The sequence below is a fragment of the Paroedura picta genome, chromosome 5, assembly GCF_049243985.1.
Source record: "Paroedura picta isolate Pp20150507F chromosome 5, Ppicta_v3.0, whole genome shotgun sequence".
NCBI lineage: Eukaryota > Metazoa > Chordata > Lepidosauria > Squamata > Gekkonidae > Paroedura > Paroedura picta.
In genome coordinates this window covers 100,469,052-100,491,917 of record NC_135373.1, presented here as the reverse complement: position 1 = coordinate 100,491,917, position 22,866 = coordinate 100,469,052, and the positions used below count along the sequence as shown (strand labels likewise).

Sequence of the window (22,866 nt, the reverse complement as noted above, 5' to 3'; positions counted from 1 at the left end):
TTCCTGCACTGTGCAGGGGGTTGGACTAGATGACCCTGGAGGTCATCCAACTCTTATGATTTCACAGACTCAGAAGGGACTACTGGGGGAGGGGAAAGTGTGAAAACTACACAGCCAATTGGCTCCGACCCGCTGCTTTCCAGATGCACCTTTTCCATGAGTTCACATGCAACAAAAGAAGAAGATGCACTCCAGTATGCTCTCTATTTGGGTCTTCTATACCAGACTTAGGCCTGCATTTCTCCCCATGACTTTAGTCCCACACTCTTCCCAAGTCCCACACTCACCTATACTTCGTTTTCCTCGGGAAAAAGGAACATAATTTTGACCGGGATGCTTTCTGGTAGAGTTTAGATAGAAACTGGAGTTGTTTTCTTCTGCAAAAGGGAAAAAGACATAAATAAGGCAATGCAAAAGATACAGCATTGAGGCAAGCAGGTGCCGATTGACAGGTCCAGGAAGAAAGGGATAAAATCAAGGCAAATCATTGATATCTGATGAAAGGCACTTAGATGCCTGGTTGGCATCTAAGGTGTGACTGGACTCAAATCTAGTTCTTCCAGCGCAGACCAAGATGATTACCCTCAGAAACACAGTTCTTCCTAGGACAGTTCCCAGGAGGATCGATTTGGCCATACAAGTGTAGTGCAGAGAGCATGTTCTCATAGGAACATGTTCTGCACAAAGAAAATACGTATTTCTGCACACCTAACAAAATATGTTAATCAGCCCAACATTTGCCAACTGGTTGATTTTGCATAAAAAGGAGTGGGGGAGCACAAATAGGACTGAGAGGCAATCAAGAGGGTTGAATAAGGAAATGTAAATGCAGATTACGAGCAAAAGGCAGATTGTTATACCGGACAGAGAATGGCTGTCCTTAGAATAACGGACTCCTTTCCTTGCATGTTGTGCCACAGAAATGCATAGCCAAGAAGGCAGAAACTGCGTGTGTGTTTTAGTGGAAGTTGAGATTGTGAAGAAATGAGAAGATGATGAGATACAGGGCCAACTTAAAAGTTCAGGTTTTAACTGGAGAACAGTTTGGTGGGGAAGCAGGGGATCTTCCTCTTCCAGCGTCCACTTGGAATCTACCTCTATGCTTTGGTATTTTTCTACTTTCTGCCTTTTTACACTTAGAGAGACCATCAATGAGCCAGTTTCTAATGTCACACACATCTTCTAATGTCACACACAAAATCTAAAAATATCATCTTATATATTTCTCACACTATATCCCATCTATTCCCCTACAGAGACATACTCTGTGGATTGTTCTCTGCCAATTCCCCATTCTTTTCTGCCTGGCCTGAAAAGGCTTGCACAAGACTGAAAAGAGTAAAGAATTCTCGGGAATAAACTTCCAACAGCCTGTACATATAGTAAAAAGCAAATCCTACCCTTTTTAAATAGGCACAGCTGGATGGTATCCGTCAATCAGAGCATATGGCTTCTGACCATTCCAGCAGACAATTAAGCAAAGGCTAAGGGGAAAACGAAACTCAAATACTTTGGCCACCTCATGAGAAGGAAGGACTCCCTGGAGAACAGCCTAATGCAGGGAGCGATAAAGGGCAAAAGAAGAAGGGGATGACAGAGAATGAGGTGGCTGGATGGAGTCACTGAAGCAGTCGATGCAAGCTTAAATGGACTCCGGGGAATGGTAGAGGACAGGAAGGCCTGGAGGATCATTGTCCATGGGGTCATGATGGGTCAGACACGACTTCACACCTAACAACAACCACAGGGGAAAACACATTCAAAGCTGCCATGCGCTGCCATAGCAAGATAAAGCAAACTAAGACCTGGGCTTAAGAAGATGTATTTCCAGAAAGGATGATGCCCTAGAAATATACCTTGCTGAACAACCACTTACTTTTTAATAATCCTTGCTTCTATAGGACACTTGGCTAGAGTTCTCACTATCCAGGGCAGAGTCTGCACTTACTTTGTTTATTCCATTGTCAATCCTGTTGAATTCAAATTGCTTTGAACTCGGATCTTCCTCTTTTCCCCTCCCCTCCCCATTGAAACAGGAAAGTCTTCTGCACATGGTTAGGGTAGTTCAGAAGGGGGGGGAGAGCCAAGCCTCTTTCTTTCGTTTCTTGAAGGGGGGAGAAGCCAAGCAGGGAGCCTCTTTCTTTTCTTGGGGGGTGGGGGTAGGAGAAGATCGAAAAATGCAGAGAAGGGAGAAAAAATCCTGGACCGACAGAAGTTGAGAGAAATTAGGGGCTTCTCCTTTAAGGCAAGTTTGTCACATGACCACCTGTGGCCAATCACGGGTCCTCTACCACGGAGGAGAGCCCAGATTCAAAACAGCCTTTAAATATTGAGCATTAAAAGCACTCTAAGATATCGCACAATAAAGGTAGGGTCACCTCGGATCAATCCTTCTTACTGAAGAAGGAAATTTTAAATCACCCCAAATCCAAATGGAAATCGCATTCTGTGTAGAGGGCAGGGACTGAATCGATCTGGGGTTGGAATAAAAGCTCCGTGCAGTTTACACCCTGGATTTTTATTCTCTGGTTATGTGTTGTTTTTACACCTACATTGTAGAAGCCTGGCTGTCCTGTTATTTGCCCTGAGTCTGCTTCTGGATGAAGAGGAGAACACTTGAGAACTAAGAGAAAAACAGACATTAATAGTTTGGGAGTCTCCAAGCAGAAGGGTCAGGTGCACAGGGTCACAGAAGGAGGGCAGCTGGCAAGAGAAGGAAAGGGCTGCCACAGCATTCAGTTCAGTTCCCAAAACACACACCCCTCTGTGTTCCCATAGGAAATGCTGAATAAAGCATTTTCCGTCAAACCCTCCTGGTCCACCCCAGGAGCTCCTGCGAACAGCCTTTCTAAAGCGGAGGACAATGGCAACACTCGAAGACAAGCCTTGCTCAGCTGCAGGTCTTTCCTTCTGCTGGCAAGCTGACTTGCCGTGGGAAATGGGACAGACGTCAGTGCCATGGGTGTGATTTGGATCGGCAGGCGTAGGGAACTGAAGGCTTGTTGTGATGTTCAGGCATAAAGGCCAGCTTGTCACCGTGGTCCATTAGAGCTGTATCTCTGAGCCAGGTTCTCACCAACGCTCCAAAATAAAGGACCCCCCAGGAGATGGTACAGAAGCAATGTATTATGTGCATCAGAATAATATACCTTCCTTGCAATGTCTTCACAAAAATGCCTTTCTCAGGGGGTGCATCCCACGAAAGGTAGGAACACATCAGTGTCTTTGAAATAAGAAATAGGCGGCAAACCCACTCATGCTCAACCCAGGGAGCCTCAACTTATCTGTATCTGACTGACACCACTCTTATATTGACTGAGTTGTGGTGGAAATGTGTGGTGTAGCAGTTAAGAGCAGCAGCTTCTAATCTGGAGAGCCAGGTTTGATTCCCCACTCCTCCACGTGCAGTCAGCTGAGTGGCCTTGGGCCAGTCACAGTTCTCTTCCAGCTGTTCTTACAGAGCAGTGCTTCCAGAGCTCTCTCAGTCCCACGTACCTCACAGGGTGTCTGAGGTGGGGAGAGGAAGGGAAGGCGATTGTAAGCAGCATTGAGACTCCATCGGGTAATGAGAAGTGGGGTATAAAAACCAACTCTTCTTCATGTATATAGCAAGCACTGCATAACTAACAGCACATGGGGTGAAGCTGGAGACTAATGGTACCTTTAAGGCCAGCAAAGTTTTATTTTGTTTGTTGGTCTTGAAGGTGCCACTGGACCCAAGCTTTGTTCTGCTGCTTCAGACCAACACAGCTGCCCACCAGAATCTAAGCACATGGCAGGGTCAGCAGAAACCTGAGGCCGCGGGGGCTAGTCCAATGCCAATCTCAAACACTTCACACAGAGCCCACACAATCCCAAACGGGGGGGGGGGTGGAAACTAATTAGCAAAGCTCCCAAATTCAGTGCCCTTAAATACCCCAGCTCCTGAGGAAAGGTTGTATTCCTTATTCCTGTGCCAAGGGGCCTGACGGGCTGTGTATGCTTCTTCCCTGCCACCATGCCATTCCCCATTTGCTGGCCTTTTATCAGGCTAGGGTGGGGGGCTGCCTCTCGCCCAAAGGTTAAATTGACAAGGGGGGAAAATAGCAGCACTGTTGACTTGAAGCAAATCCTCTGTTGGAAAACAGAGTTCACCACTCAACCCCACCTTCTTTCCCCTCCAGGGCTATCCTCCTCCTTGACAGAGCAAAACAGCTCCTGCTGGCTGGCGGGGGCGGCGGGCCCAGCCTTGAACAAGCCAGTGCTGCTAATTTTGGAAGGCACACCATTGTGTTGCTTGCAGAGTCCAAGTGAAGGGGGGAGGGGGGAGCCCTAGCCGCTTGCCTTTCTCAAAGGGAAACAATAGCAGAACCCAGCTGGTGCCCTCCCTCTCGCAGTCCCTCCTCCCCTCACAGGCATTTCGAAAGGGAGCGGGAATGCTTTTGAGAGCGCGCCAGTGGTCCGACTGGCATAGGAAACAAAAGCAGGAAATTCTGTTCTCCCGTAGATAGTGTCTCAGCAAGGATTACAAAGCTACAAACAGACAAAACACCAGAGAGAAGGCAAGGGGCGGGGGGGAGAGGAAGACAGACAACAGCAAAAGTTGGAACAGGATGGAATTTGCCCCACAGAAAGCGTTTCTAAATACATTCCAGAGCCAACCCGGTGACTGTGACGCGTGCTCACATCCCTACACGCGCCAAGCCCTCCACGAGCTCCGTGCTGCTGAGTGACCGCAGTCCCCAGAGTGCCACCAGAAAGCCAAAGCAAAGCCCACCCTTCCAGAGGCAGCGGCCAGCCAGTGTGCTTTCCCGGCCCACGCCATCCTCCTCATCCTCGTGTCTTACTTCCTGTACCCCAGGAGAGGAAGGAGCTGGGCCGCAAAATTCACAAGGCAGCAACTGTGCTGCAAATCAGGGAAACCGGCTTTCTAGGGCAGCTCTGATGAACTGGCCAGCCTCCATGAGATCACTGCCCTGATCTAAAAACAAGAGACTATTAGTCATGACTTTGGAGAGGAAAAGTTTTACAAATGTGCTAAAGCAATTAGCTGGGACAGACGGATAGCTCTTGAGGGTATTTTGCTCTTCCTTTCACTTCTAGATAGGCTTGTCAAGCTCCAGGTGGGACCTGGAGATCCCCCGCTATTACAACTGAACCCAGACGACCAGGATCAGTTCCCCTAGAGAAAATAGCTGCTTGGGAGGGGAGCCTCTATGACATTAGACCCTGCTGAGATCCCATTCCTCTTCTCCCCAAACACCACACCACAGGCTCTGCCCCCCAAATCTCCAGGTATTTCCTGATCTGGAGCTGGCAAAGCAACCCTGCTCCTATATCCCAAACTGTTGGTTGAGGGCAGCTGTTGCTATGCCATGCCTGGTTCAAGTTAGCATGACATCAGGCCTAAAAGTACTGTCTACATGTGTTGACAAGGCTGCATCATGATAAACCCCGGTTAGTTCTGTTGTCTGAACACAAGAAAATGGGGTTTGTTGACTGGGACTGCAAACTAGGGTATGTTTGTTCACAGTTTGTTGCAATTGGGGTTTGTTGCCATGTCAGAATTCAGAAATCATCGTTCACAGGCACTCCACCTGGCCAGAGACAACTCCAGATAAAGGCTGTTCTCCCAGCTGGGATTGTGGCTCCATAGCAGAGTCCCTGCTTTACTTGCAGAAGGACCCAGGTTCAATCCCCAGCATTTCCAGCATTTCCAGGGTGCAGGTGAAAAACCTCAGCCTAAGTCCCTGCCAGTAGGGTTGCCAACCTCCAGATGGTGGCTTTACAACCAATTCCCAGACAACAGAGATCAGTTAACCTGGGAGAAAATGGCCAGAAGATAAACTCTACGGCATTATACTCCCCTTGAAGCCCTTTCTTTCCTGCCCTTCTCAGGCTCCACCCCCTCAAATGTCCAGGTATTTCCCAATCCAGAGCTGGCAACTCTATTTGCTCATCAGAGTAGGCAGTACTGACCCTGACAGACAGAAGTCACCAAAGGCAGCTTCGAACCCTTCAAAAATCATGCAAACCAGAATTCATTTGCAATCTGGGAGTTCGTCACTTAGACAAACCGATGGTTTATCATATTTTAATGCAGCCTGATCTCGATAAAATTCTTTGGAGAGTCCAAAGCACTTCTGGTTACTAAGCCACACAATAACCTTCAAAATGTCGACCAGTATTATTCGCAGCTACAGGTTGGGGGACATCCTGGAAAAAACAGGTGGAAGCCGTTTCAGGCAGGGTTTTGGTGGAGAGGAATTTTGAACTTGGGGAATTCCTGACTCAGAGTTCTTACTGACTGTGGATTAAGAGGTCTGAAAGCCTAGGGGAGAACAGAAGTAATGAAAAAATTAATCAGGAGAAAGATGTAGTAGCTGTGTGTTTGTGTGTGTGTGTGTGTGTGTGCTGACAGTGTGAGGGCGGTCAGAGTATTTGTTTGCGAGAGAGACTGGCAGCAACAGCATCCTGGCAGGTGTGCATGAAACACGCCTCCTTCAATAGGTTACCTTTTAAACGGTATCTCAAAATATTTATCTCTAACAGCAGTACATTTTATGGCCCTGGCAGCCCTATTAAAAGTTTCCTTCATCTAGATTTGCCCCTGGCCATTTCCTACTTTATACTGTCAGGATAAACTTTCTCAGAAACCGCAAAGAGGCAGATGAATGTTCCAGTGGCTCTGAGCCATGACTTCACAGTCCCCACCCACGACCTCTTCCCCTACCCCCCACAACGTTCTCATGCATCTTTCTTTTTTCCACCATCATTCCTGCCAAAAATAATCCCCGTGAAGAGATGTCAAATTTGGCCACTATGTGAATCCTGATTTTGTTTAATCAGGCAGGGGCTGTTTCAAACATTAAAGAACCAGCAGCTGCATGCAATGAGTACCAGACACGAGACCTCCGGATGCCTTTTTTGCGTTGGAAGTATTCTGTGTGTACACGTGGTGGAGAACAGTAGTCAAATCCAGTTCATGCCGCATGTAAGGACACATGGTGAAGACAGCACCGTCCTTCTTGCATCTTTTCACCTGTGCACTCCTTTCCCAGGAGATGCTTTGGGCATTTCTCCAGGGTTTTTTTTGTTATTGTTGCCCTATGCAAACTGATTTGCCCAGAACAAGCATAGGAAACAGAAGCAGGCCATAACCAACCCAATGAAGTCCCTCCATACTTTCCCCCCGGAATACCTGGCCTGTACACAAGTGTTAGTGGGATTTGTACACGTAGGATTAGTGGGTCAGGGTGGATTTTGGCCAACAAGCTACAGCTAGTGTTTTGTTGTGCTGTCTGCCCAAATCTGGAGAAGAAAGCATTCTCTTCCTTCAAGTGAACCCCAGTAATAGCATCTCTACTTGAAATACAAGTGTATTTGTTTTCTCCCCTTACTGTTGCTTTGGCTTCAATTTTAAGAAAGATGAACATGCTGTCTTGAGGAGATTTACCTACGGAGTCTATCCGCAGGACCCGCCGAAGGTCACTGATGGAGCGCACCGTGCTGTCACTCAACATTTCATAAATCTCTTCAGGGATGGGGTCCCCCTGCCAGACAATAAAGAGAGAGAGAGAGATTAAGTGTAAAATAAATCCCATATGCTAGTTCTGCACCAGCTGCTTGAAAGTAATGGGAGGGGAGGGGCCATTGGACCCCCGCCAGCACAACTGCAAGACAAAATGTGTAGAGGAGCATTCCACCGCCAAAGTGTGGGACTGGAAACATGAGAGGCTCGATGGCCCATGAGAGAATCTCTCATTCCTGGTCCACAGAATGAAAGCTATGGCACTTGATGACCCTCAGGACTGCACACACCAGAGAAAGCTGAACACACGGCTAATAGGCTGAGCTTGAGGGCCGCTTGAGAGGGCAGGCTGCTGTGGCACGCACAGGGTCCGGGGAGCTTTGAAAAGGCTTCCAAAGATAACACAGGCTTCTCTAATATCAAGACGGCATCCAGAATAGAGTTTGAAGGCAACCTCTAGGTTGGTTCGTTTGCTGATTTTATACGGAGAACATGAACACTGTTCCCCAGTAAATACTGGGGAAAGGGATGCTGGCCTTGTTTGTGATCCCCTGGTGTCTTCTTTATCACTGCAACTCACGTTAAGCCATAAGGATGGATTTTAAACATACTTTTAAAGAGGCCACTTTTTAAACAAATCAATCAACATTTTTTGAATCCCTCATGATAAGAGATAGAGACAGAAAATTACACGGTACCTGCCAACACGTGTATGTATTTTTGTTTTTTTTTTTAAGACTGAGAGCAAATACATGAAGGGCAATGTTTGCCCTCTTTAAAACATTTTTCTCATCCAGATTCTTTCTCACAAACTGTTATTCCCTCTCCGTAGCATTCAAAATCCAAGCGCATATTTGAATCCCCAAGGAACAGGGATGGAAAGCCATGTGGAATATTCCCACCTACCCATTGTTTTCCCAGAAAAGTAGCTTTAGAAAGAAGCAAACAGAAGATGTATCTTGTCTCTAAATGATGACTTTGTGCATAATGTACACTGAGCCCCCAGAGGCTACTATTCACATGTGATTTTTTTTCAAGAAGAGGTCACCTACACTCAACCAATACAGGAGTTATGGCTTCCATGGGCTGGCTGCGGTTGCTGAGCATATATGGCACATGATAAATTCTAGGGGAGGCTGCAGCCATGTGGGACACATTAACATGACGCTAGTATATTTTGTGCCATTCTACAGTTTTCAACTGTCTCTCTCTACTACAAGAAGCTTGCTCCCTCCCCAACACTGCAGAAAGGGTGTGAAGGAACATAGTATTACTAAAGACAGCTGGCCTGAAGGATATAAAATGTAAATTGCAAAGCAACTGATAGCACTGAAAAGAAAAAACCTCCCATTTTCAAAAGACAGGGCAGTTAACCTTCCTTGAATTTTTGCATAGTTATGCAATGTTCTGTAAAGCTGAAACACTTGCTGAAAACATATTTTGCTCTTTTCACTTTCAAATGCCCATATATTTTATGCATCGTACAGCATCTGATCCTCTGCTGTGGGACAGAATCTACGTATTTGTGCAAATCATAACCACGTTCCAATGAAGCCAGCATAAATAATGCCAGGGTTTCTCATTTGCTTTAAACTTAATGCTCTAGTTTTAGGAAGCCTAGTCAAAATATAGGGTTTGATCCCACCGAGGATTTCTGCAGATAGAATGGATTTCCATTTCTATTCATGGAGCCCTACATTCTCATCTAGCCACTCGCACAGCAGCAGTCCAAAATGCTGCTCCAGAGGGATGGAAGACCCCCAAGGACAGCGTCAGGAAGGCGCTGGAGTTGTACAGCAGGAGTAGGGAACTGACTGAAGTTGCTTCTCTTCTTCCACCTATAGAGATTCTCTGCGGGATCGAAGATAAAGAAGGCACACACTGGGCTATAACCAAGATTATGCTCAAGGGAAGAAGAAAACAACTGTTTTTTAATACCCTGCTTTTCCCTACCTGAAGGTGTCCTAAAGTGACTTACAAACACCTTTCCTTTCTTGTCCCCACAACAGACATCCTGTGAGCTAGCTGGGGATCAGAGAGCTCTCAGAGAACAGCCCTAAGAAAACTGTGACTAGCCCAAGTTCCCCCAGCTGGCTGCATGTGGAGGAGTGGAGAATAAAACCCAGTTCTCCAGATTAGAAACTGCTCTTAATTACTAGACCACTTCCCGTCTAGACCACTTTCAATATAGGAATCCACCAACAAGCTCTCCTGCACAAACCTTAACTGAACCAAACAGGATCCCAATCAGATCATTAGAGTGTTTTTAATGAACCTGGTTTTGGGTAGGAGAAGTTCCTGGCTGATTTCACCCATTGTCAACAAAACAAAACACTCCATATCCAAGTAATAACTTCCAATTAAAATATGCACTGGACTCATTTTAGTCTTCAAACACATATACAGTAAAGGAAGGCTAAGTAAGAAGCCCAAACCTGCTTTTTCAACGTCATATCAACCTAAAGAAGAATAGAATAAAAAATTACCATTCCCTAAAACTTTAACTGCTCATTTTTCTCTCTCTTGTCTCACTTTGCTCTCAGATGACTGGTGATCTGGGGAATGGATTGCAAAGGTTCTGCTGCTCTAGTCTAGATACAGGTCACAGGGATTAAATCAGTTTGCACGGGGTTAGAAGACCCAATGGGATTGATAATGCAATACTGAAATAGTACATTTCACTCTAATTATGTGGAAATGACCGAGTTCCCTTTCCACCGATACCCTATCCGGGCTTGTCGGAATGGAGCAGTAGATCTGGAACAGAATACAGTATCATCTAGTTCATCTTCTAGGAAGCATGATCTTCCATAAATCTGCCCCAAAAGTTGTCGCTGTAAAACAGCCCTGCACCATCAGCAGTTATTTATTTACCTTGTATTTTATCTTTTATAGTTTATGTGATCATTTTAAGATCTGTTTGGTTATGTAACCCTATTTTATTATTTTGTTGAAATTTTAAACCCTATTTTTATATGTCTTATACATATTTTATTCCAATAAAAGGTTACTGACTGACTATTTATTTTTGAGTTTATATCCTACCTCTCCTGACAATGTTGACTCAAAGCAGCTCACAGAGTAAAAACAATAAGTGATACCCCATAAAAACTATACAGCATAAAAGAGACATCTTCCCAACCCTTCAATCAAAAACTAACATCAACATATAGCATCAAGATGGTGGTACAAATTCAGGGGGAAAAATCCCCCACAACTTCACTGATCTAGTCTCAAACCGCTGCCGTAGCTCTCGACAGTATATAACAGGTTGTGATCTTCCTTAACATAGGGCAAGACCCATAGATTATAACTCTGGGCACCCTTCCCCGGCCTCAACCAAATGCCTGGTGGAAGAGCTCCATCTTGCAGGACCTGCAGAAGCCTGGTAGTTCCATCAAGGCCCTTGTTTATGCAATGTGTCTTGGTATACAGGCTGTGGCCATAATGAGGGCAAAAAGTGGGCTGTAGGATTGCCAGGTGGCGAAATACCTGAAAATTTTAGGAAGGCGGGGTTTGGGGACAGTCTTCAATGGGGATTCAGATTAGCATTTCAGCAGGAGCAAGGACTGTGGATTGCCATCATCCCACAATCCTCCCACTCATGGCAGCCACAAATGCCCCTGAAATTATGTCCCTAGGAAATAGGGAACCCTCGGGAATGGGAATTCAGGGGATATTTTGGACTGCTGCCCCAGGCAAAGAAAAATCTGCATTCAACAGGTAAAAGTCCCCACACCTGCAAAAACATCTGGGTTGCCAACCCTGGTTTGGAAACTACCTGGGGATTTTGAGGGTGGAGTAGGGGAGGGCAGGGCTTGAGTAGGAAAGAGAAGTCAGTGGTCTCCAATGCTGTAGAGTTCACCCTCTAAAGCAGTCATTTTCTCCAGGTGAACTGATCTCAGCCCCCGGAGATCAGCTGTAATCCCAGGAGGTCTCCAGCCACCAACCCAAGGGAGGTACCAATGGGCCAGGAATAAAGACCAGGAAACTTAGGGTCATTTTCAAATCCCAGCTAGGCTACACAGGAGTCCAGACAGAAGTACTACTGCCCAGCATTCCTGTTCTTTAATAGAACATCAGGGCTCCCAGTGAGCCACTGCCCTCCTAACAGGATGGACTTTTCATCTTTTTGGCCAGACTTCTAGTAAGTTCTCCAGGAAAAGGTCCATCCTTGGTGAGGTACTGAGAACAGTTCTATGCCTATCTCCAGTGAACCTGCTTGAAGCGCTTATGAAATAAAACATAATCAAAACATAGAACAGTAAAGGTGTTAACAATTTAAAACTCACCATTGAGAACAGTTCTTAAGATTTGCTTAACAACAGGTTTTGGTCCAGTTTGGTCCTGCCTCGTTTTGATAGTCCTTTGATAACTTTACTGCTACTAGACTTAGGACAACATTCTAATAATAGCACTTTGAAACAGCTACAACAGAAATGGAAAGCATCAACAACAATCCAAGATATCAAGATCGAGAGGCCAGACTCATTGTGTACATGACCCATATTGGCTTTATAGCTGGTTGGGCTGGAGAGGGATAGAAGGGGGAAAAGCAAAGCAATTGGCTGAAGCATACAGGGCAACTTTTCTTTTGGAGATGGCCAGGGAGACGAGGCCAGAAAGTCCGATGCAGCTTTCTTTCCCTTAAGTAACTGGGCACACTGCCTAGCCAGGCTGCCCATGGGAGCTGTTTTGAGTAAGACTTTGGCTGTTCCGTAACAAAGGGGAGAGAAAGGACCCAGTGCATTTTCTTTGGTCTGTGTTGATAGATAAGATTATTTGCAATATATTTATGAATTTGCTTGTTATCTGGTGGCCTCACAGCAATGGATGAATTTCCAGTTACAAAGAAGCGAGGGAACTACAGTTTTCAGTGTGATCCTAAGTGGGTCTGCTTAGACTCCCACCTGCTCAGATTCTGCACTGGGAGCTGCCCTCAAATCCTGGGCAGACAAGGTGCATCGGGCCAAATGCTGTCCCATGCAGGAGCAAGGAAGAGGCGGGACAACCTCCCCTGGCTCAAACTCCAGCCTGCAGCCTGGTGCAAAGCCATATTTGGGCTTTGTGCCAGGAAAGTTTTCTAAGGATTGCAATGCCAGGGAGATGCTGAGAATTCTCTGTTGGAAATCCTAGTCCTGCCCACAAAGTCATAATTCCCAGGGTTTCCCAGAGAGAGAGAGAATGAAAATTAAACCAGGGTAAGTTTGTTGTGGTATATTTATATGTCCAAAGACCACAAGGACATCCCACTTGGGAGTCCAACAGTAGCTGCCAGTGGAGAAAATGTCAGAATATGAGCCAGTTCCAACAGACTGGTTTGAGCAGCAGTGATGAAATCTGCATCTTTCCCAGCGCCCCACTGGTATGCTGTATTAGGAAAAAAGGACTGTTAGCAAAGCTTTGCAACCCGATAGCAGAACCAATAAATGGAGGCATTTTGAAAGCATTGCACCTGTCAAGAAAAGCAGTTGTGTGCGAATATTATAACCGTATAGATGACTCTGGGTATTTAATCCATGCAGGAAACAGGGGCTCATTTAAAACTGGGACACCTTTAAGGGCTGGGCAAAGGCTGCGTATGTCTGTGTGACTTTGGTGGGGAGGGCACCGTACATTTTCGATAATGGGAGAGCAGAAAACTGGAGGAGCTGTTAGAGAGCAACGATTCTACTGAAGGAATTGCAAAAAAAAAAAAATCCCCAAAAGCCACGTATGGGAGGCCGACATGATGAGGAACTGATTATAGGGCTAAGCTCCCACTCCCTGTTCCGAGAGCTGGGTTCAGGTGCCAAGTTTTTCCTTGTCAGAGATGTTATCAGTTGGACCAAAGCATGTCAACACGCCCAGCTTGTAAAGTTCATTATCCTCTGTCGCACAGAGAGGCGTGTGTGCTTGGTCTACAAAGGCTCTTTCTTTTCTCTTTGGACCCAGGTCTAAAGGCACAGGATCGGGCAGCGTGTGCCTACAAGAGAGGGACTTCAAACTGGAACTAAAAGCCTTGTTTTTCTCCGGTCTACCCTTCTTCAGCAGGAAACTGATTCACTCCAAGCATGCTGATGTCATAGCACCCAGGTCAGGAGAGGCAGCAGGCACAGGCCGTTGTACAGCCATGGTCCAGACAAGCAGACACTCTCAGATACCCGGTGCAAATCATTAACAATAAACCTAAGCCGCCTTCCTCCGAGAAACCACAGGGAGAACGGCAAGAGGCTAATGAGGGGGGCGGACTCTGTCCATAGGCTGATCAAGGCCTGCTTATACAGAAGGAAGGTTGTCTGTCTAGAGCAGGTTAATGATCTCCTTTTAATTGCTCAGTAGATCAAAGAAGACACTTGCCTTGCTGGCTGGCTGGCTGTCAAGTACCTGAGGCCTGGCCTGGCCTTGCTGCAAGGCTGCGAACTCCCAGCCCAGTGATTTTTATATCTCTTTGTCTGCCTTGCCTCTCCAATCTCCCCAAGTGTACAGTGTGTGCTGGCATACATGGCCATATGCTCACAAGCCACCAGGCACACACGTACAAGAGCACTCTTCACCTACTCACAAGGCTCTAATGATTGCCCACAGGTCTGGTTGTCAAAGATGGGCGGGGCAGCTAGAACAGGATCCAGACCTGCTTGTTCAACAAGGAACCCCAGCAAGCGGCAAGTTCCAGTCACCTGGCGAGGCAGACAGCGGGCCAAGCTCCGGTGCCCAGCCATTCGAGAAGCCTGGGCTGCCTGCCAATCATAGGGGCCAATGTTGCACCTGCACAGTCCCTTCTTTTACTGACCAGGAGGTTCCCATTCCCCTTTCAAGCTCTGATTCCCTGATATAAGTATACGTGAGAGAAATGCAAGACACAGCCCATCCCAGGGAACTTCTGGGAGAGAGAGAGAGAGAGAGAGAGAGAGAGAGAGAGAGAGAGAGATACTCAATGAATATAATCATAGAATCAGATAGTTGGAAGGGACCTCCTGGGTCATCTAGTCCAACCCTGCACTATGCAGGACACTCACAACCTTATCACTCATCCATGTTAACTTGCTACCCCCTTGAATCTTCACAGAACTTGGAGAGAGACACTTTTCTGCTTAGCCAGATTAGTATGTAAATCATAATGTACCTGCTTGTCCTGGGGCTGCCCAAAGGCCAAGGGGTGGGGGAGAGACAGAGTGGGGAGGCAGTTTTTTCCAGGGCTCATTTGGCCATGAAGGAAGGATTCATTTGGACCATGCCCAGCAGCAAACGCTGAGCAGTTTGCTACCATGTAACCCAGGCCTGGCAGCTTCCTACTACTCAGCAGCCACCCTACAAGACCTTATCTCACAGTGGTTAGAGTTTCAGATGAGAGTCTGCACTCAGCCATGGAAACTCAGTAGGTGACCTTGGGCTAGGCATCAACCTTCTAGAGCAGGGGTAGTCAACCTGTGTTCCTCCAGATGTTCATGGACTACAATTCCCATGAGCCCCTGCCAGTGTTTGCTGGGACTACAATGGGAATTGTAGTCCATGCACTTCTGGAGGAACACAGGTTGACTACCCCTGCTCTAGGGTTATTGAGAGGATAAAGTGGAGGAGGGGAGAATTATGTTGGGTATTCGCTGGGGTATAAATGAAATAAATAATACAGCCAAAGATGGAGGCAGATAAAAGGTAGGTTTGTGGTTGGGGAGAAGAGGACCTAGTGGGGGAAAGTGAGTTATGAGGGTTGCCAGGAGGAGGGAAAGGAAATAAGTGTGGGGAGGGGAACACTGAGCCCTCCAAACCCTTGAGGGTTGGTTCTCCACCACACAACTTGGTCTCGTAGCTACCACTAATGCACAATGGTTCTGTAGTTTTCTGTGTAGCTGGGGGAGGGAAGAAGTTGAAAGCAAGGGGCTGACTGGTGGGAAGGAGAGAAAGAAGCAGGAAAATAGGAGAGACTATGGGGACTGCCAGGGAAGGGAAGGGGAAAATAGTGGAGGAAAGGAAAATTAGATACCCCCTACAAGTCCTTATGAGTGCCCGGTTTGTATTATTATAATAACATCCCCTTCTTCTCTCCAGTTCTTGGGCTGCCATAGATCTCTATCCCATTTACCCAAGGTATTTCATATGTCAACTCTTTCAGTCCTACAATAATTTCCCCACAGACTCACCTTTTGCATGCTATGTGACCTCTAACCTCAGATAAAAAGTGTATATAGGCCTTGTAAATTCACTGTGCCATTTCCTCATTTCCCATTTTTAATGTGATGAATAAAGGTAGTGCCTGACAAGCAACAGTGAGGGAGGGAGAAGGGAAGATGTCTCCCTATGATATGTAGCTGTGTACACACAGAGCACCATGTTCTTGCAATGGCAGATGAGGATGAATGGAACATCTCCTGAGCTGAAAAAAGAATGAAGGCTCACTTCTAAATTCTATTCCAAGGAAATCATGGCAAGTTATGGAATTCTTAGGCAAGCTTATTAAAGGTAAAGGTAAAGGTATCCCCTGTGCAAGCACCGAGTCATGTCTGACCCTTGGGGTGACGCCCTCCAGCGTTTTCATGGCAGACTCAATACGGGGTGGTTTGCCAGTGCCTTCCCCAGTCATTACCGTTTACCCCCCAGCAAGCTGGGTACTCATTTTACCGACCTCGGAAGGATGGAAGGCTGAGTCAACCTTGAGCCGGCTGCTGGGCTTGAACTCCCAACCTCATGGGCAAAGCTTTCAGGCGGCTGCCTTACCACTCTGCGCCACAAGAGGCTCTTAGGCAAGCTTATTACTGAAGTGATAGAAAGAGCTAGGAGAAGCGTCATAATTTTTTTACTCCTCAAGGGAGTTTTATCAAGAACATTTTGACTTTTGAGCAGGTCCCAACTCCCAGTTTTGGAATCCATCCTATTCCTTTTGCTACAGTAGCTCTCCGTTAAATCTTAGCAAGGGGCGGACTCTAATTAAATCAACATATTCCCTTTCATAAAACAAATTGTTAGAGTTAAGTGGGGTGTTTCTAGATGAACAACCATCTAGAAAATACTACCCCAGTTTCATATGCCCATCATGCTGAATCGATACCATCACTACCACCAACCTGGCAGGCCACCCACAAGGTCCCAGCCAACCCTTGGGGAAATCCGTGCCTTACAGCGATTAACTGTTATGGTTCTGTGTTGTATCAGGGTGGGGTGCATACTGCACACCTGGAGGACAGGGAGAGCAAAGCAGAAAAAAATCAAAGATGTTTCTTCTTTCTCAAGCTGCGATTGGGGGTGGTGGTGGGGAAACACCGTGACATTCCTCAGCATGGAGTAACAGAGACGAGTCCCAGCAGAACCAAGCAAGAGATGCAGCGAGATGACTTCAGCCCAAGGGCCACTGATTCCATGGCTGCGAAGATGCCATTAACTAGTCTGCTGCCTCTGCCAGAAAAGGGCAGTCACCTTGGAAATTTGAACAAGGGTGTCTCTGACTCACGTGTGTCTTTCTAGTCCCTTGAAATCTCGGCTTCTTCAGCAAAGAAAAGCATTAAGACACTGCAGTTTGAATTCTTCCACTCGTCAGTGTAAAAACATACCTACACTGGTATTTATATTACTATAATATGTATTTATATTACTCCTTAGATCAGTGGTTCTCAACCTGAGGGTTGGGACCCCTTTGAGGGTCGAACAACCCTTTCACAGGGGTTGCGGCAGGGCATGCAGCTTGGCCGGGGGAGTGCCATCCACACAACAACCTTGTGGGGTAGATCGAGATAGAGCATTCGTCTGTCTGGAGCAGCGGAAAAGAGCGAGATCAGCATGGTGGGACAAGAGGCAGAAATGAACTGAGAAACCCCGGAAAAAAACACAATTTATATACAATCAAAAACAATGGATCGTCACACCTTTGGTCAGTTTCGGTTTAACACTGCACAATTTTATGTTTGGGGGTCACTACAACATGAGGAACTGTATTAAAGGGTTGCGGCATTAGGAAGGTTGAGAACCACTGCCTTTGATTGTAGTTAAATATGTAGATAAATATTTATATTTATCTCATGGTGACTGCATTGACACAAAAATTATAGTTGGTTTAAAAAAGGCAAAACAATCTTTCTTACCAGCCACAGTTCACCATTTACATTTTAACCACCTCCCAAGATGCAGTTTCCAAGAAAAAAGGCTGAGTGTGGGATTTCCCCAGTACCATCACGTACACCGATGAGTCCAGGAAACCAACAGTCATTATCTTCTGGACCCATGCATCAACTGTTCGGAGAGTCATGCTTGGAAGTACTCATGTTTATGAACTGCTCTGCCATTTCCAGTGTCTTATTTTAGCATTAGTGCTATCTGATTGTTCTAATGTTTTCATACAGCAAATAATTCCATCCAAAGGGGCCAGCCAACAGGGCATGCAAAGCCAAGTTCACATCTACCTAACCCCACCACTCTCAGCCCTACTAGAACATTATTTTGCCTCTTTGCTAAACAACTACACAAAACTCTTGTCTTGTAAGCACTGAGACACCAGAGATGCAGGATTTACCTGCAGTGTGTCGTGAAAAGTGCCATTAAATTAAGTCACAGCTGATTCACGGTGACCCTGCAGGATTTTCAAGGCAATGATAATATTTTAAAGAATCTGGATTATGGAGAAATCCAGATTAGAGGGGCAGCACAGTTTGGAATCCTTGCTCACCAGCAAACACCTTCCTCCTATGCCCCCCTTTGCACATCAAATGTCATTGGAAAAACTGTTGCATATTCATGCAGGCATGCCAAACAGGCACACAAGCTTTCCAGATCCTCATTTAGACCGTTTATGCACTGGGAACTTCACTGCCCCAGCTCCCATGCAGAAGCACAAATCGGGGGTGGGTGAGGTGCACCGGACCAAATGCTCCCCCTGTATGGGTTCAGGAAGAGGTGGGGCAACCTGCCCCAACTAAACCTCCAGCCTGCAGCCCGCCATGAAACCTCCAGTGCATAAACGGTCTTAATGATGCAAAATTTGCTCTCCAGTCCTCTGAGATGACACAGGAAACAGTTTCCCATCTGTAGCTGATAAAGAGTCTCATTGGTACCTTGAGAAAACCGCCATGGAGAAATCAATGAGTGACCAGCTACAGGCTGCAAGTAAGCAACAAGAATCCAAGCTTCAGAGACCGGACCTGAGCAGAAACCGGACCTTGAAAGCATACTGAATGGAACCAGGGATTTCCTAGCTGGCAGAGGCCATCTTCAGATAGAGGCTAGACACTAGGACCATCCTGCCAGGGACTGTAATCCCAGACCAAAGTGACAGTATAGCATGTGTGTGAGAGCACGTGCATGTACGTGCCAGAGGATAAATACACCAAGCATCAGCAGACCAAATGACATTGTGCGCATTTCCTTCCAAGCACAGATTATAGGAGTGGCCAAGGAAAGAAAATGTTTACTGCTTAAAGGAAGAAACATAATTGGCCACATGTATACAAACCAACCACTAAGTAGCCCACATCTCCAAATGCTTCCCTTTAGGACCTGTGTAATAATAGGACAGCTACCGGAAGGAAGCACACACACAAACACATGAACACACACACTCACTCTCTTTCTCTCTCATGATGTCAACTTGGTGGGAGTTTTAAGGGAATGTTCCAGATCCACCTCCTCCCTCATTTGTTTTATTCTCACTAGCTGGGTGGTGATAAATTTCTTGTGTACATCTCTAAGTTTCTGTGTAGTAGTTCAGGTGTGAGCACAACCAATTAAATTTCCACAAGATTGTGAAGCGCAGACTGAAAACCTTCCCTAGGTAATGCTGGAGGAGGAGCATACAAACACCTACATGTATTCATCTGGCATTCTATCCATGCAATAGGCTCTCTGGTTTTAATATCAGGGAGCTAAAGGAACCCCCTAAGACTCATCACTAACAGTTCCCTAAAGTCAATGGGTTTAGGATGTCACCAACAATGACCAAGTAATTAGAGTTCTTCTTGCATGTTGCTTATTTTCCACACACCCCTGATGTTATACTAGATAATTCCTTCTCTATTAAGGTAAACCATATCAATCTCTTATGTACATAAGTCATAGAAACAATTGTGCATTACCGTGTCAGAACCACCACCCACAGGCGATCTAAGAAATCTTACTTTCTTTAAGATCTTATCAGTTGGTTAACCTGGGTCACCAGCTTACCCCTGTGGCATCCCAAGGCACTGGATCAAAGCATGTGGAACAAGGGGGGGAAGGGTTTTATTTAAAGGAGATTTTATTATGGGCATTGTATGTTGATATCCATCAAGAGCCACTATGTGAGAGTGGCGGGCTACAAATCAAATAACTAAATAAGTGGCAGCATCTATTCCTACTCAGATAAAACCAGCTCATGAACAATATTTGATTGATGTGTTCATTTATGTGACAGAACATTCATTCTTTGAGCAAATGTGTTCTCCGCATCTACAGATGCTCATTTTAATCAGGCATCTAATATTTATTTAATGGCACAGATGTTCGTCTTAACTTAGAAGAACTATCAAGTAGGTATGTGCTGTAGTATCTAAGCTAGCAATGCCTTTGGGATCATGGTAATTTCTGCTTCACAACATGGTCCGTTCTTTTGTTTGATGATCCAAGCAAATGTTCTATCATGTTTCGGTGATTGCGGTATGCTCCTCATGGACTCTACTCATACTTGTCTGCTGCAACTACCTGACGTATACAGATGATTAAAAAACTGATGCACAGAGTGTGAATGAATGAAAAATTAGTATGAATGAGAAATTCATGCCTAGGTAACTATGGGGCTGAAGAGATAGTGTCTTTTAGTGCTGTAGGTCTAACCATGATGAACAAACTTTTCTCTTTCCATGAATCAACCTACATATCTGTATTTATTTCATTTATGTTTCAATTTATATACTGCCCCTCCCACACAGTGGCTCATGGCAGTTCACAATAAAATCAACATAAAATCCCCTAAAAACAATATACCCCTATAAACCTCCCCTAACAGTGACAATCCCATCACCCTCCTGCTCAACAGACCTTTTCTGTAACCAGTGTTACGGGAGAGGGGAAACGGGGAGGGGGGGCTGAGGGATTAACTATCCAGTAGGAGACCCAGATCTTCCTAGCCCTGGCCTCAACCAAAGACCTGGCAGAAGAGCTCCGTCTTACAGGCCCTGTGGAACTGGACAGTTCTGTCAGGGCCCTCAGCTCTCCTGGGAGCTCATTCCACCAGGTAGGGGCCAGGACCAAGAAGGCCCTGGCCCTGGTCATGGCCAGGAAAACCTCCCTCAGGCCAGGGACCTCCAACAGATTCAAACTCATAGAATGCAGTGCCCTGCAGGGGGCATAAGCAGATAGGCGGTCCCGCAGATATGAGGGGCCCAGACCACGAATGGCCTTACAGGTTAGCACCAGAACCTTGAACCTGATCCGGGCCACAACTAGCAACTAATGCAGCTGCCTCAGCACAGATTGGATATGGGCCCTCCAAGATGTTCCAGTGAGGACCCTGGCAGCTGCAATTTCCAGGTTAGAGACCGAGGTAGGCCTGCGTAGAGCGAGTTACAGAAGTCTAGTCTGGAGGTGACCGTTGCATGGACAACTGTGGCCAAGCAATCTGATGACAGATAGGGTGCCAGTAGCTTCACTTGGTGCAGATGGAAAAATGCTGTGCACGCTACTCCTGTACCCTGGGCCTCCATAGAAAAGGAGGCATCCAGGATCACCTCCAGATTCCTGGTGAAGGGCAAGATGTTAAATTGCACCTCTGCCAAGGTGGGTAAGCATGCTTCCTTATCTGCCGCCTTCCTGCCCAGCCACAGGACCTTCATCTTGGAGCAGTTAAGTTTCAGAAGACTCTGTTCCAACCACTCAGCTACAGCTTCCAACATCTGGCGAAAGTATCTGGGATCGTGTCCAGGCGGCTGTCCATCAGGAGATAGAGCTAGGTGTCATCCGCATATTGGTAACACCCAACCCATAACTCCGGACCAGCTGGGCCAGGGGGCACATAAAGATGTTAAATGGTGTGGGGGAGAGGACCACTCCCTGAGGAGCTCCACAAGGGAGTCGATAGGGATGCGACAACTCCCCCTCCCCCACACACTGCATCCCTCTGTTTCCAGTTCCTGAGAAAGGCGGGCAGCCACTGGAAGGCTGTTCCCCAGATCCCAGCCCCAGCGAGGTGGCAGGCCAACAACTCATGATCGACCACATCAAAAGCAGCCGACACATCTAACATTACGAGGATGGCCGAACTGCTCCTATCCAGCTGATGCCAGATAGGAAGAGTTCCAAACCACTAAATAATTTCTATTTAGTTCCATAAGACGCAGTCCTCTCTCCAATCTTATCCAATACCTTTATGCACCCTCTCGCCCAACTGGTGCAGAAGTTCGGACTTGGGTGCCATCAATAAGCAGATGACACCCAGCTCTTCCTCCCAATGGATGGCTGCCCAGATTCACATCCAAAATCTTTTGCCAGATTCCTGAAGCAGTGATGGGATGGCTCAACCCTTCAGAGTCAGAGGTCCTATGGCTGGGCAGGAAGGGTCCAAGCAAGGAAGCATGCTTCCCAACCTGGATGGGGTACAGCTGTCAATAGCTCACCCCACCAGAAATCTAGGTGTGATCCTAGACATCTCCTTCTCTCTGGAGGCACAGGTTGCAAAAGTAGCACGGCTGGCACTCTTCCACCTGCACCAAGTCAAACTACTAGTTTGGCTTGGAACACCTAGCCACAGTGATCCATGTGACAGTCACCTCTAGACTGGATTTCTGCAACTCGCTCTAGGTGGGCCCACCCTTATCCCTGATCTGGAAACTACAACTGGTCCAGAATGCAATGGCCAGGATTGTCACAGGAACACCTTGGAGGGTCCACATCCGGCCCATGCTCCAACAACGGCAACAGTTAGCAGTTGAACACCGGATCAGGCTTCAAGTCTTGGAAATTACCTTTAAGGCCATACGGGGTCTGGCTCCAGCATACCTGAAAGACCATCTCTCTGCCTATACTCCCCAAAGAGCACTATGCTTAGCCAATACCAACCAGTTAGTGATTCCTGGTCCCAAGGAAACGCGGTTGGCTTCAACCAGGGCCAGGGCCTTTTCCATCCTGGCCCCACCTGGTGAAACAAGCTCCCAAAAGAGCCCCAGGACCTGTCCAATCTATCACAGTTCTGCAGGGCCTCCAAAATAGAGCTCTTCTGCCATGGCATTTGGTCGAGGCCAGTGCTAGGATCCATTGCCCCCCTTACTCAGACAAGCACCCTCTATGGAACTGCAGGAGAAGAAACATACCTGAAGCATGTTCAATCATACTATGACTGTTCTTGACACTGTTCTTGACACTTTGTTGATATACCCAAACTTATTTTATGCATGTTAGAATTGTTGCTAAAAATGATGTTAAAA

The 22,866-nt window shown here is 46.5% G+C and overlaps 1 protein-coding gene across 5 annotated transcripts in view; it reads right to left on the bottom strand.

The window, feature by feature from the left end:
* PDGFB (platelet derived growth factor subunit B) overlaps positions 1-22,866 on the bottom strand; it is a 50,691-nt gene that overhangs the window by 10,039 nt on the left and 17,786 nt on the right. For all 5 annotated transcript variants that reach the window (XM_077339468.1, XM_077339464.1, XM_077339466.1 and 2 more), the window contains exons 4-5: positions 7,436-7,532; positions 288-377 (exon numbers count right to left, since the gene is read on the bottom strand). In XM_077339468.1, the coding sequence (XP_077195583.1) occupies positions 288-377; positions 7,436-7,532 (187 nt within the window). The remainder of the gene's footprint in view (positions 1-287; positions 378-7,435; positions 7,533-22,866) is intronic.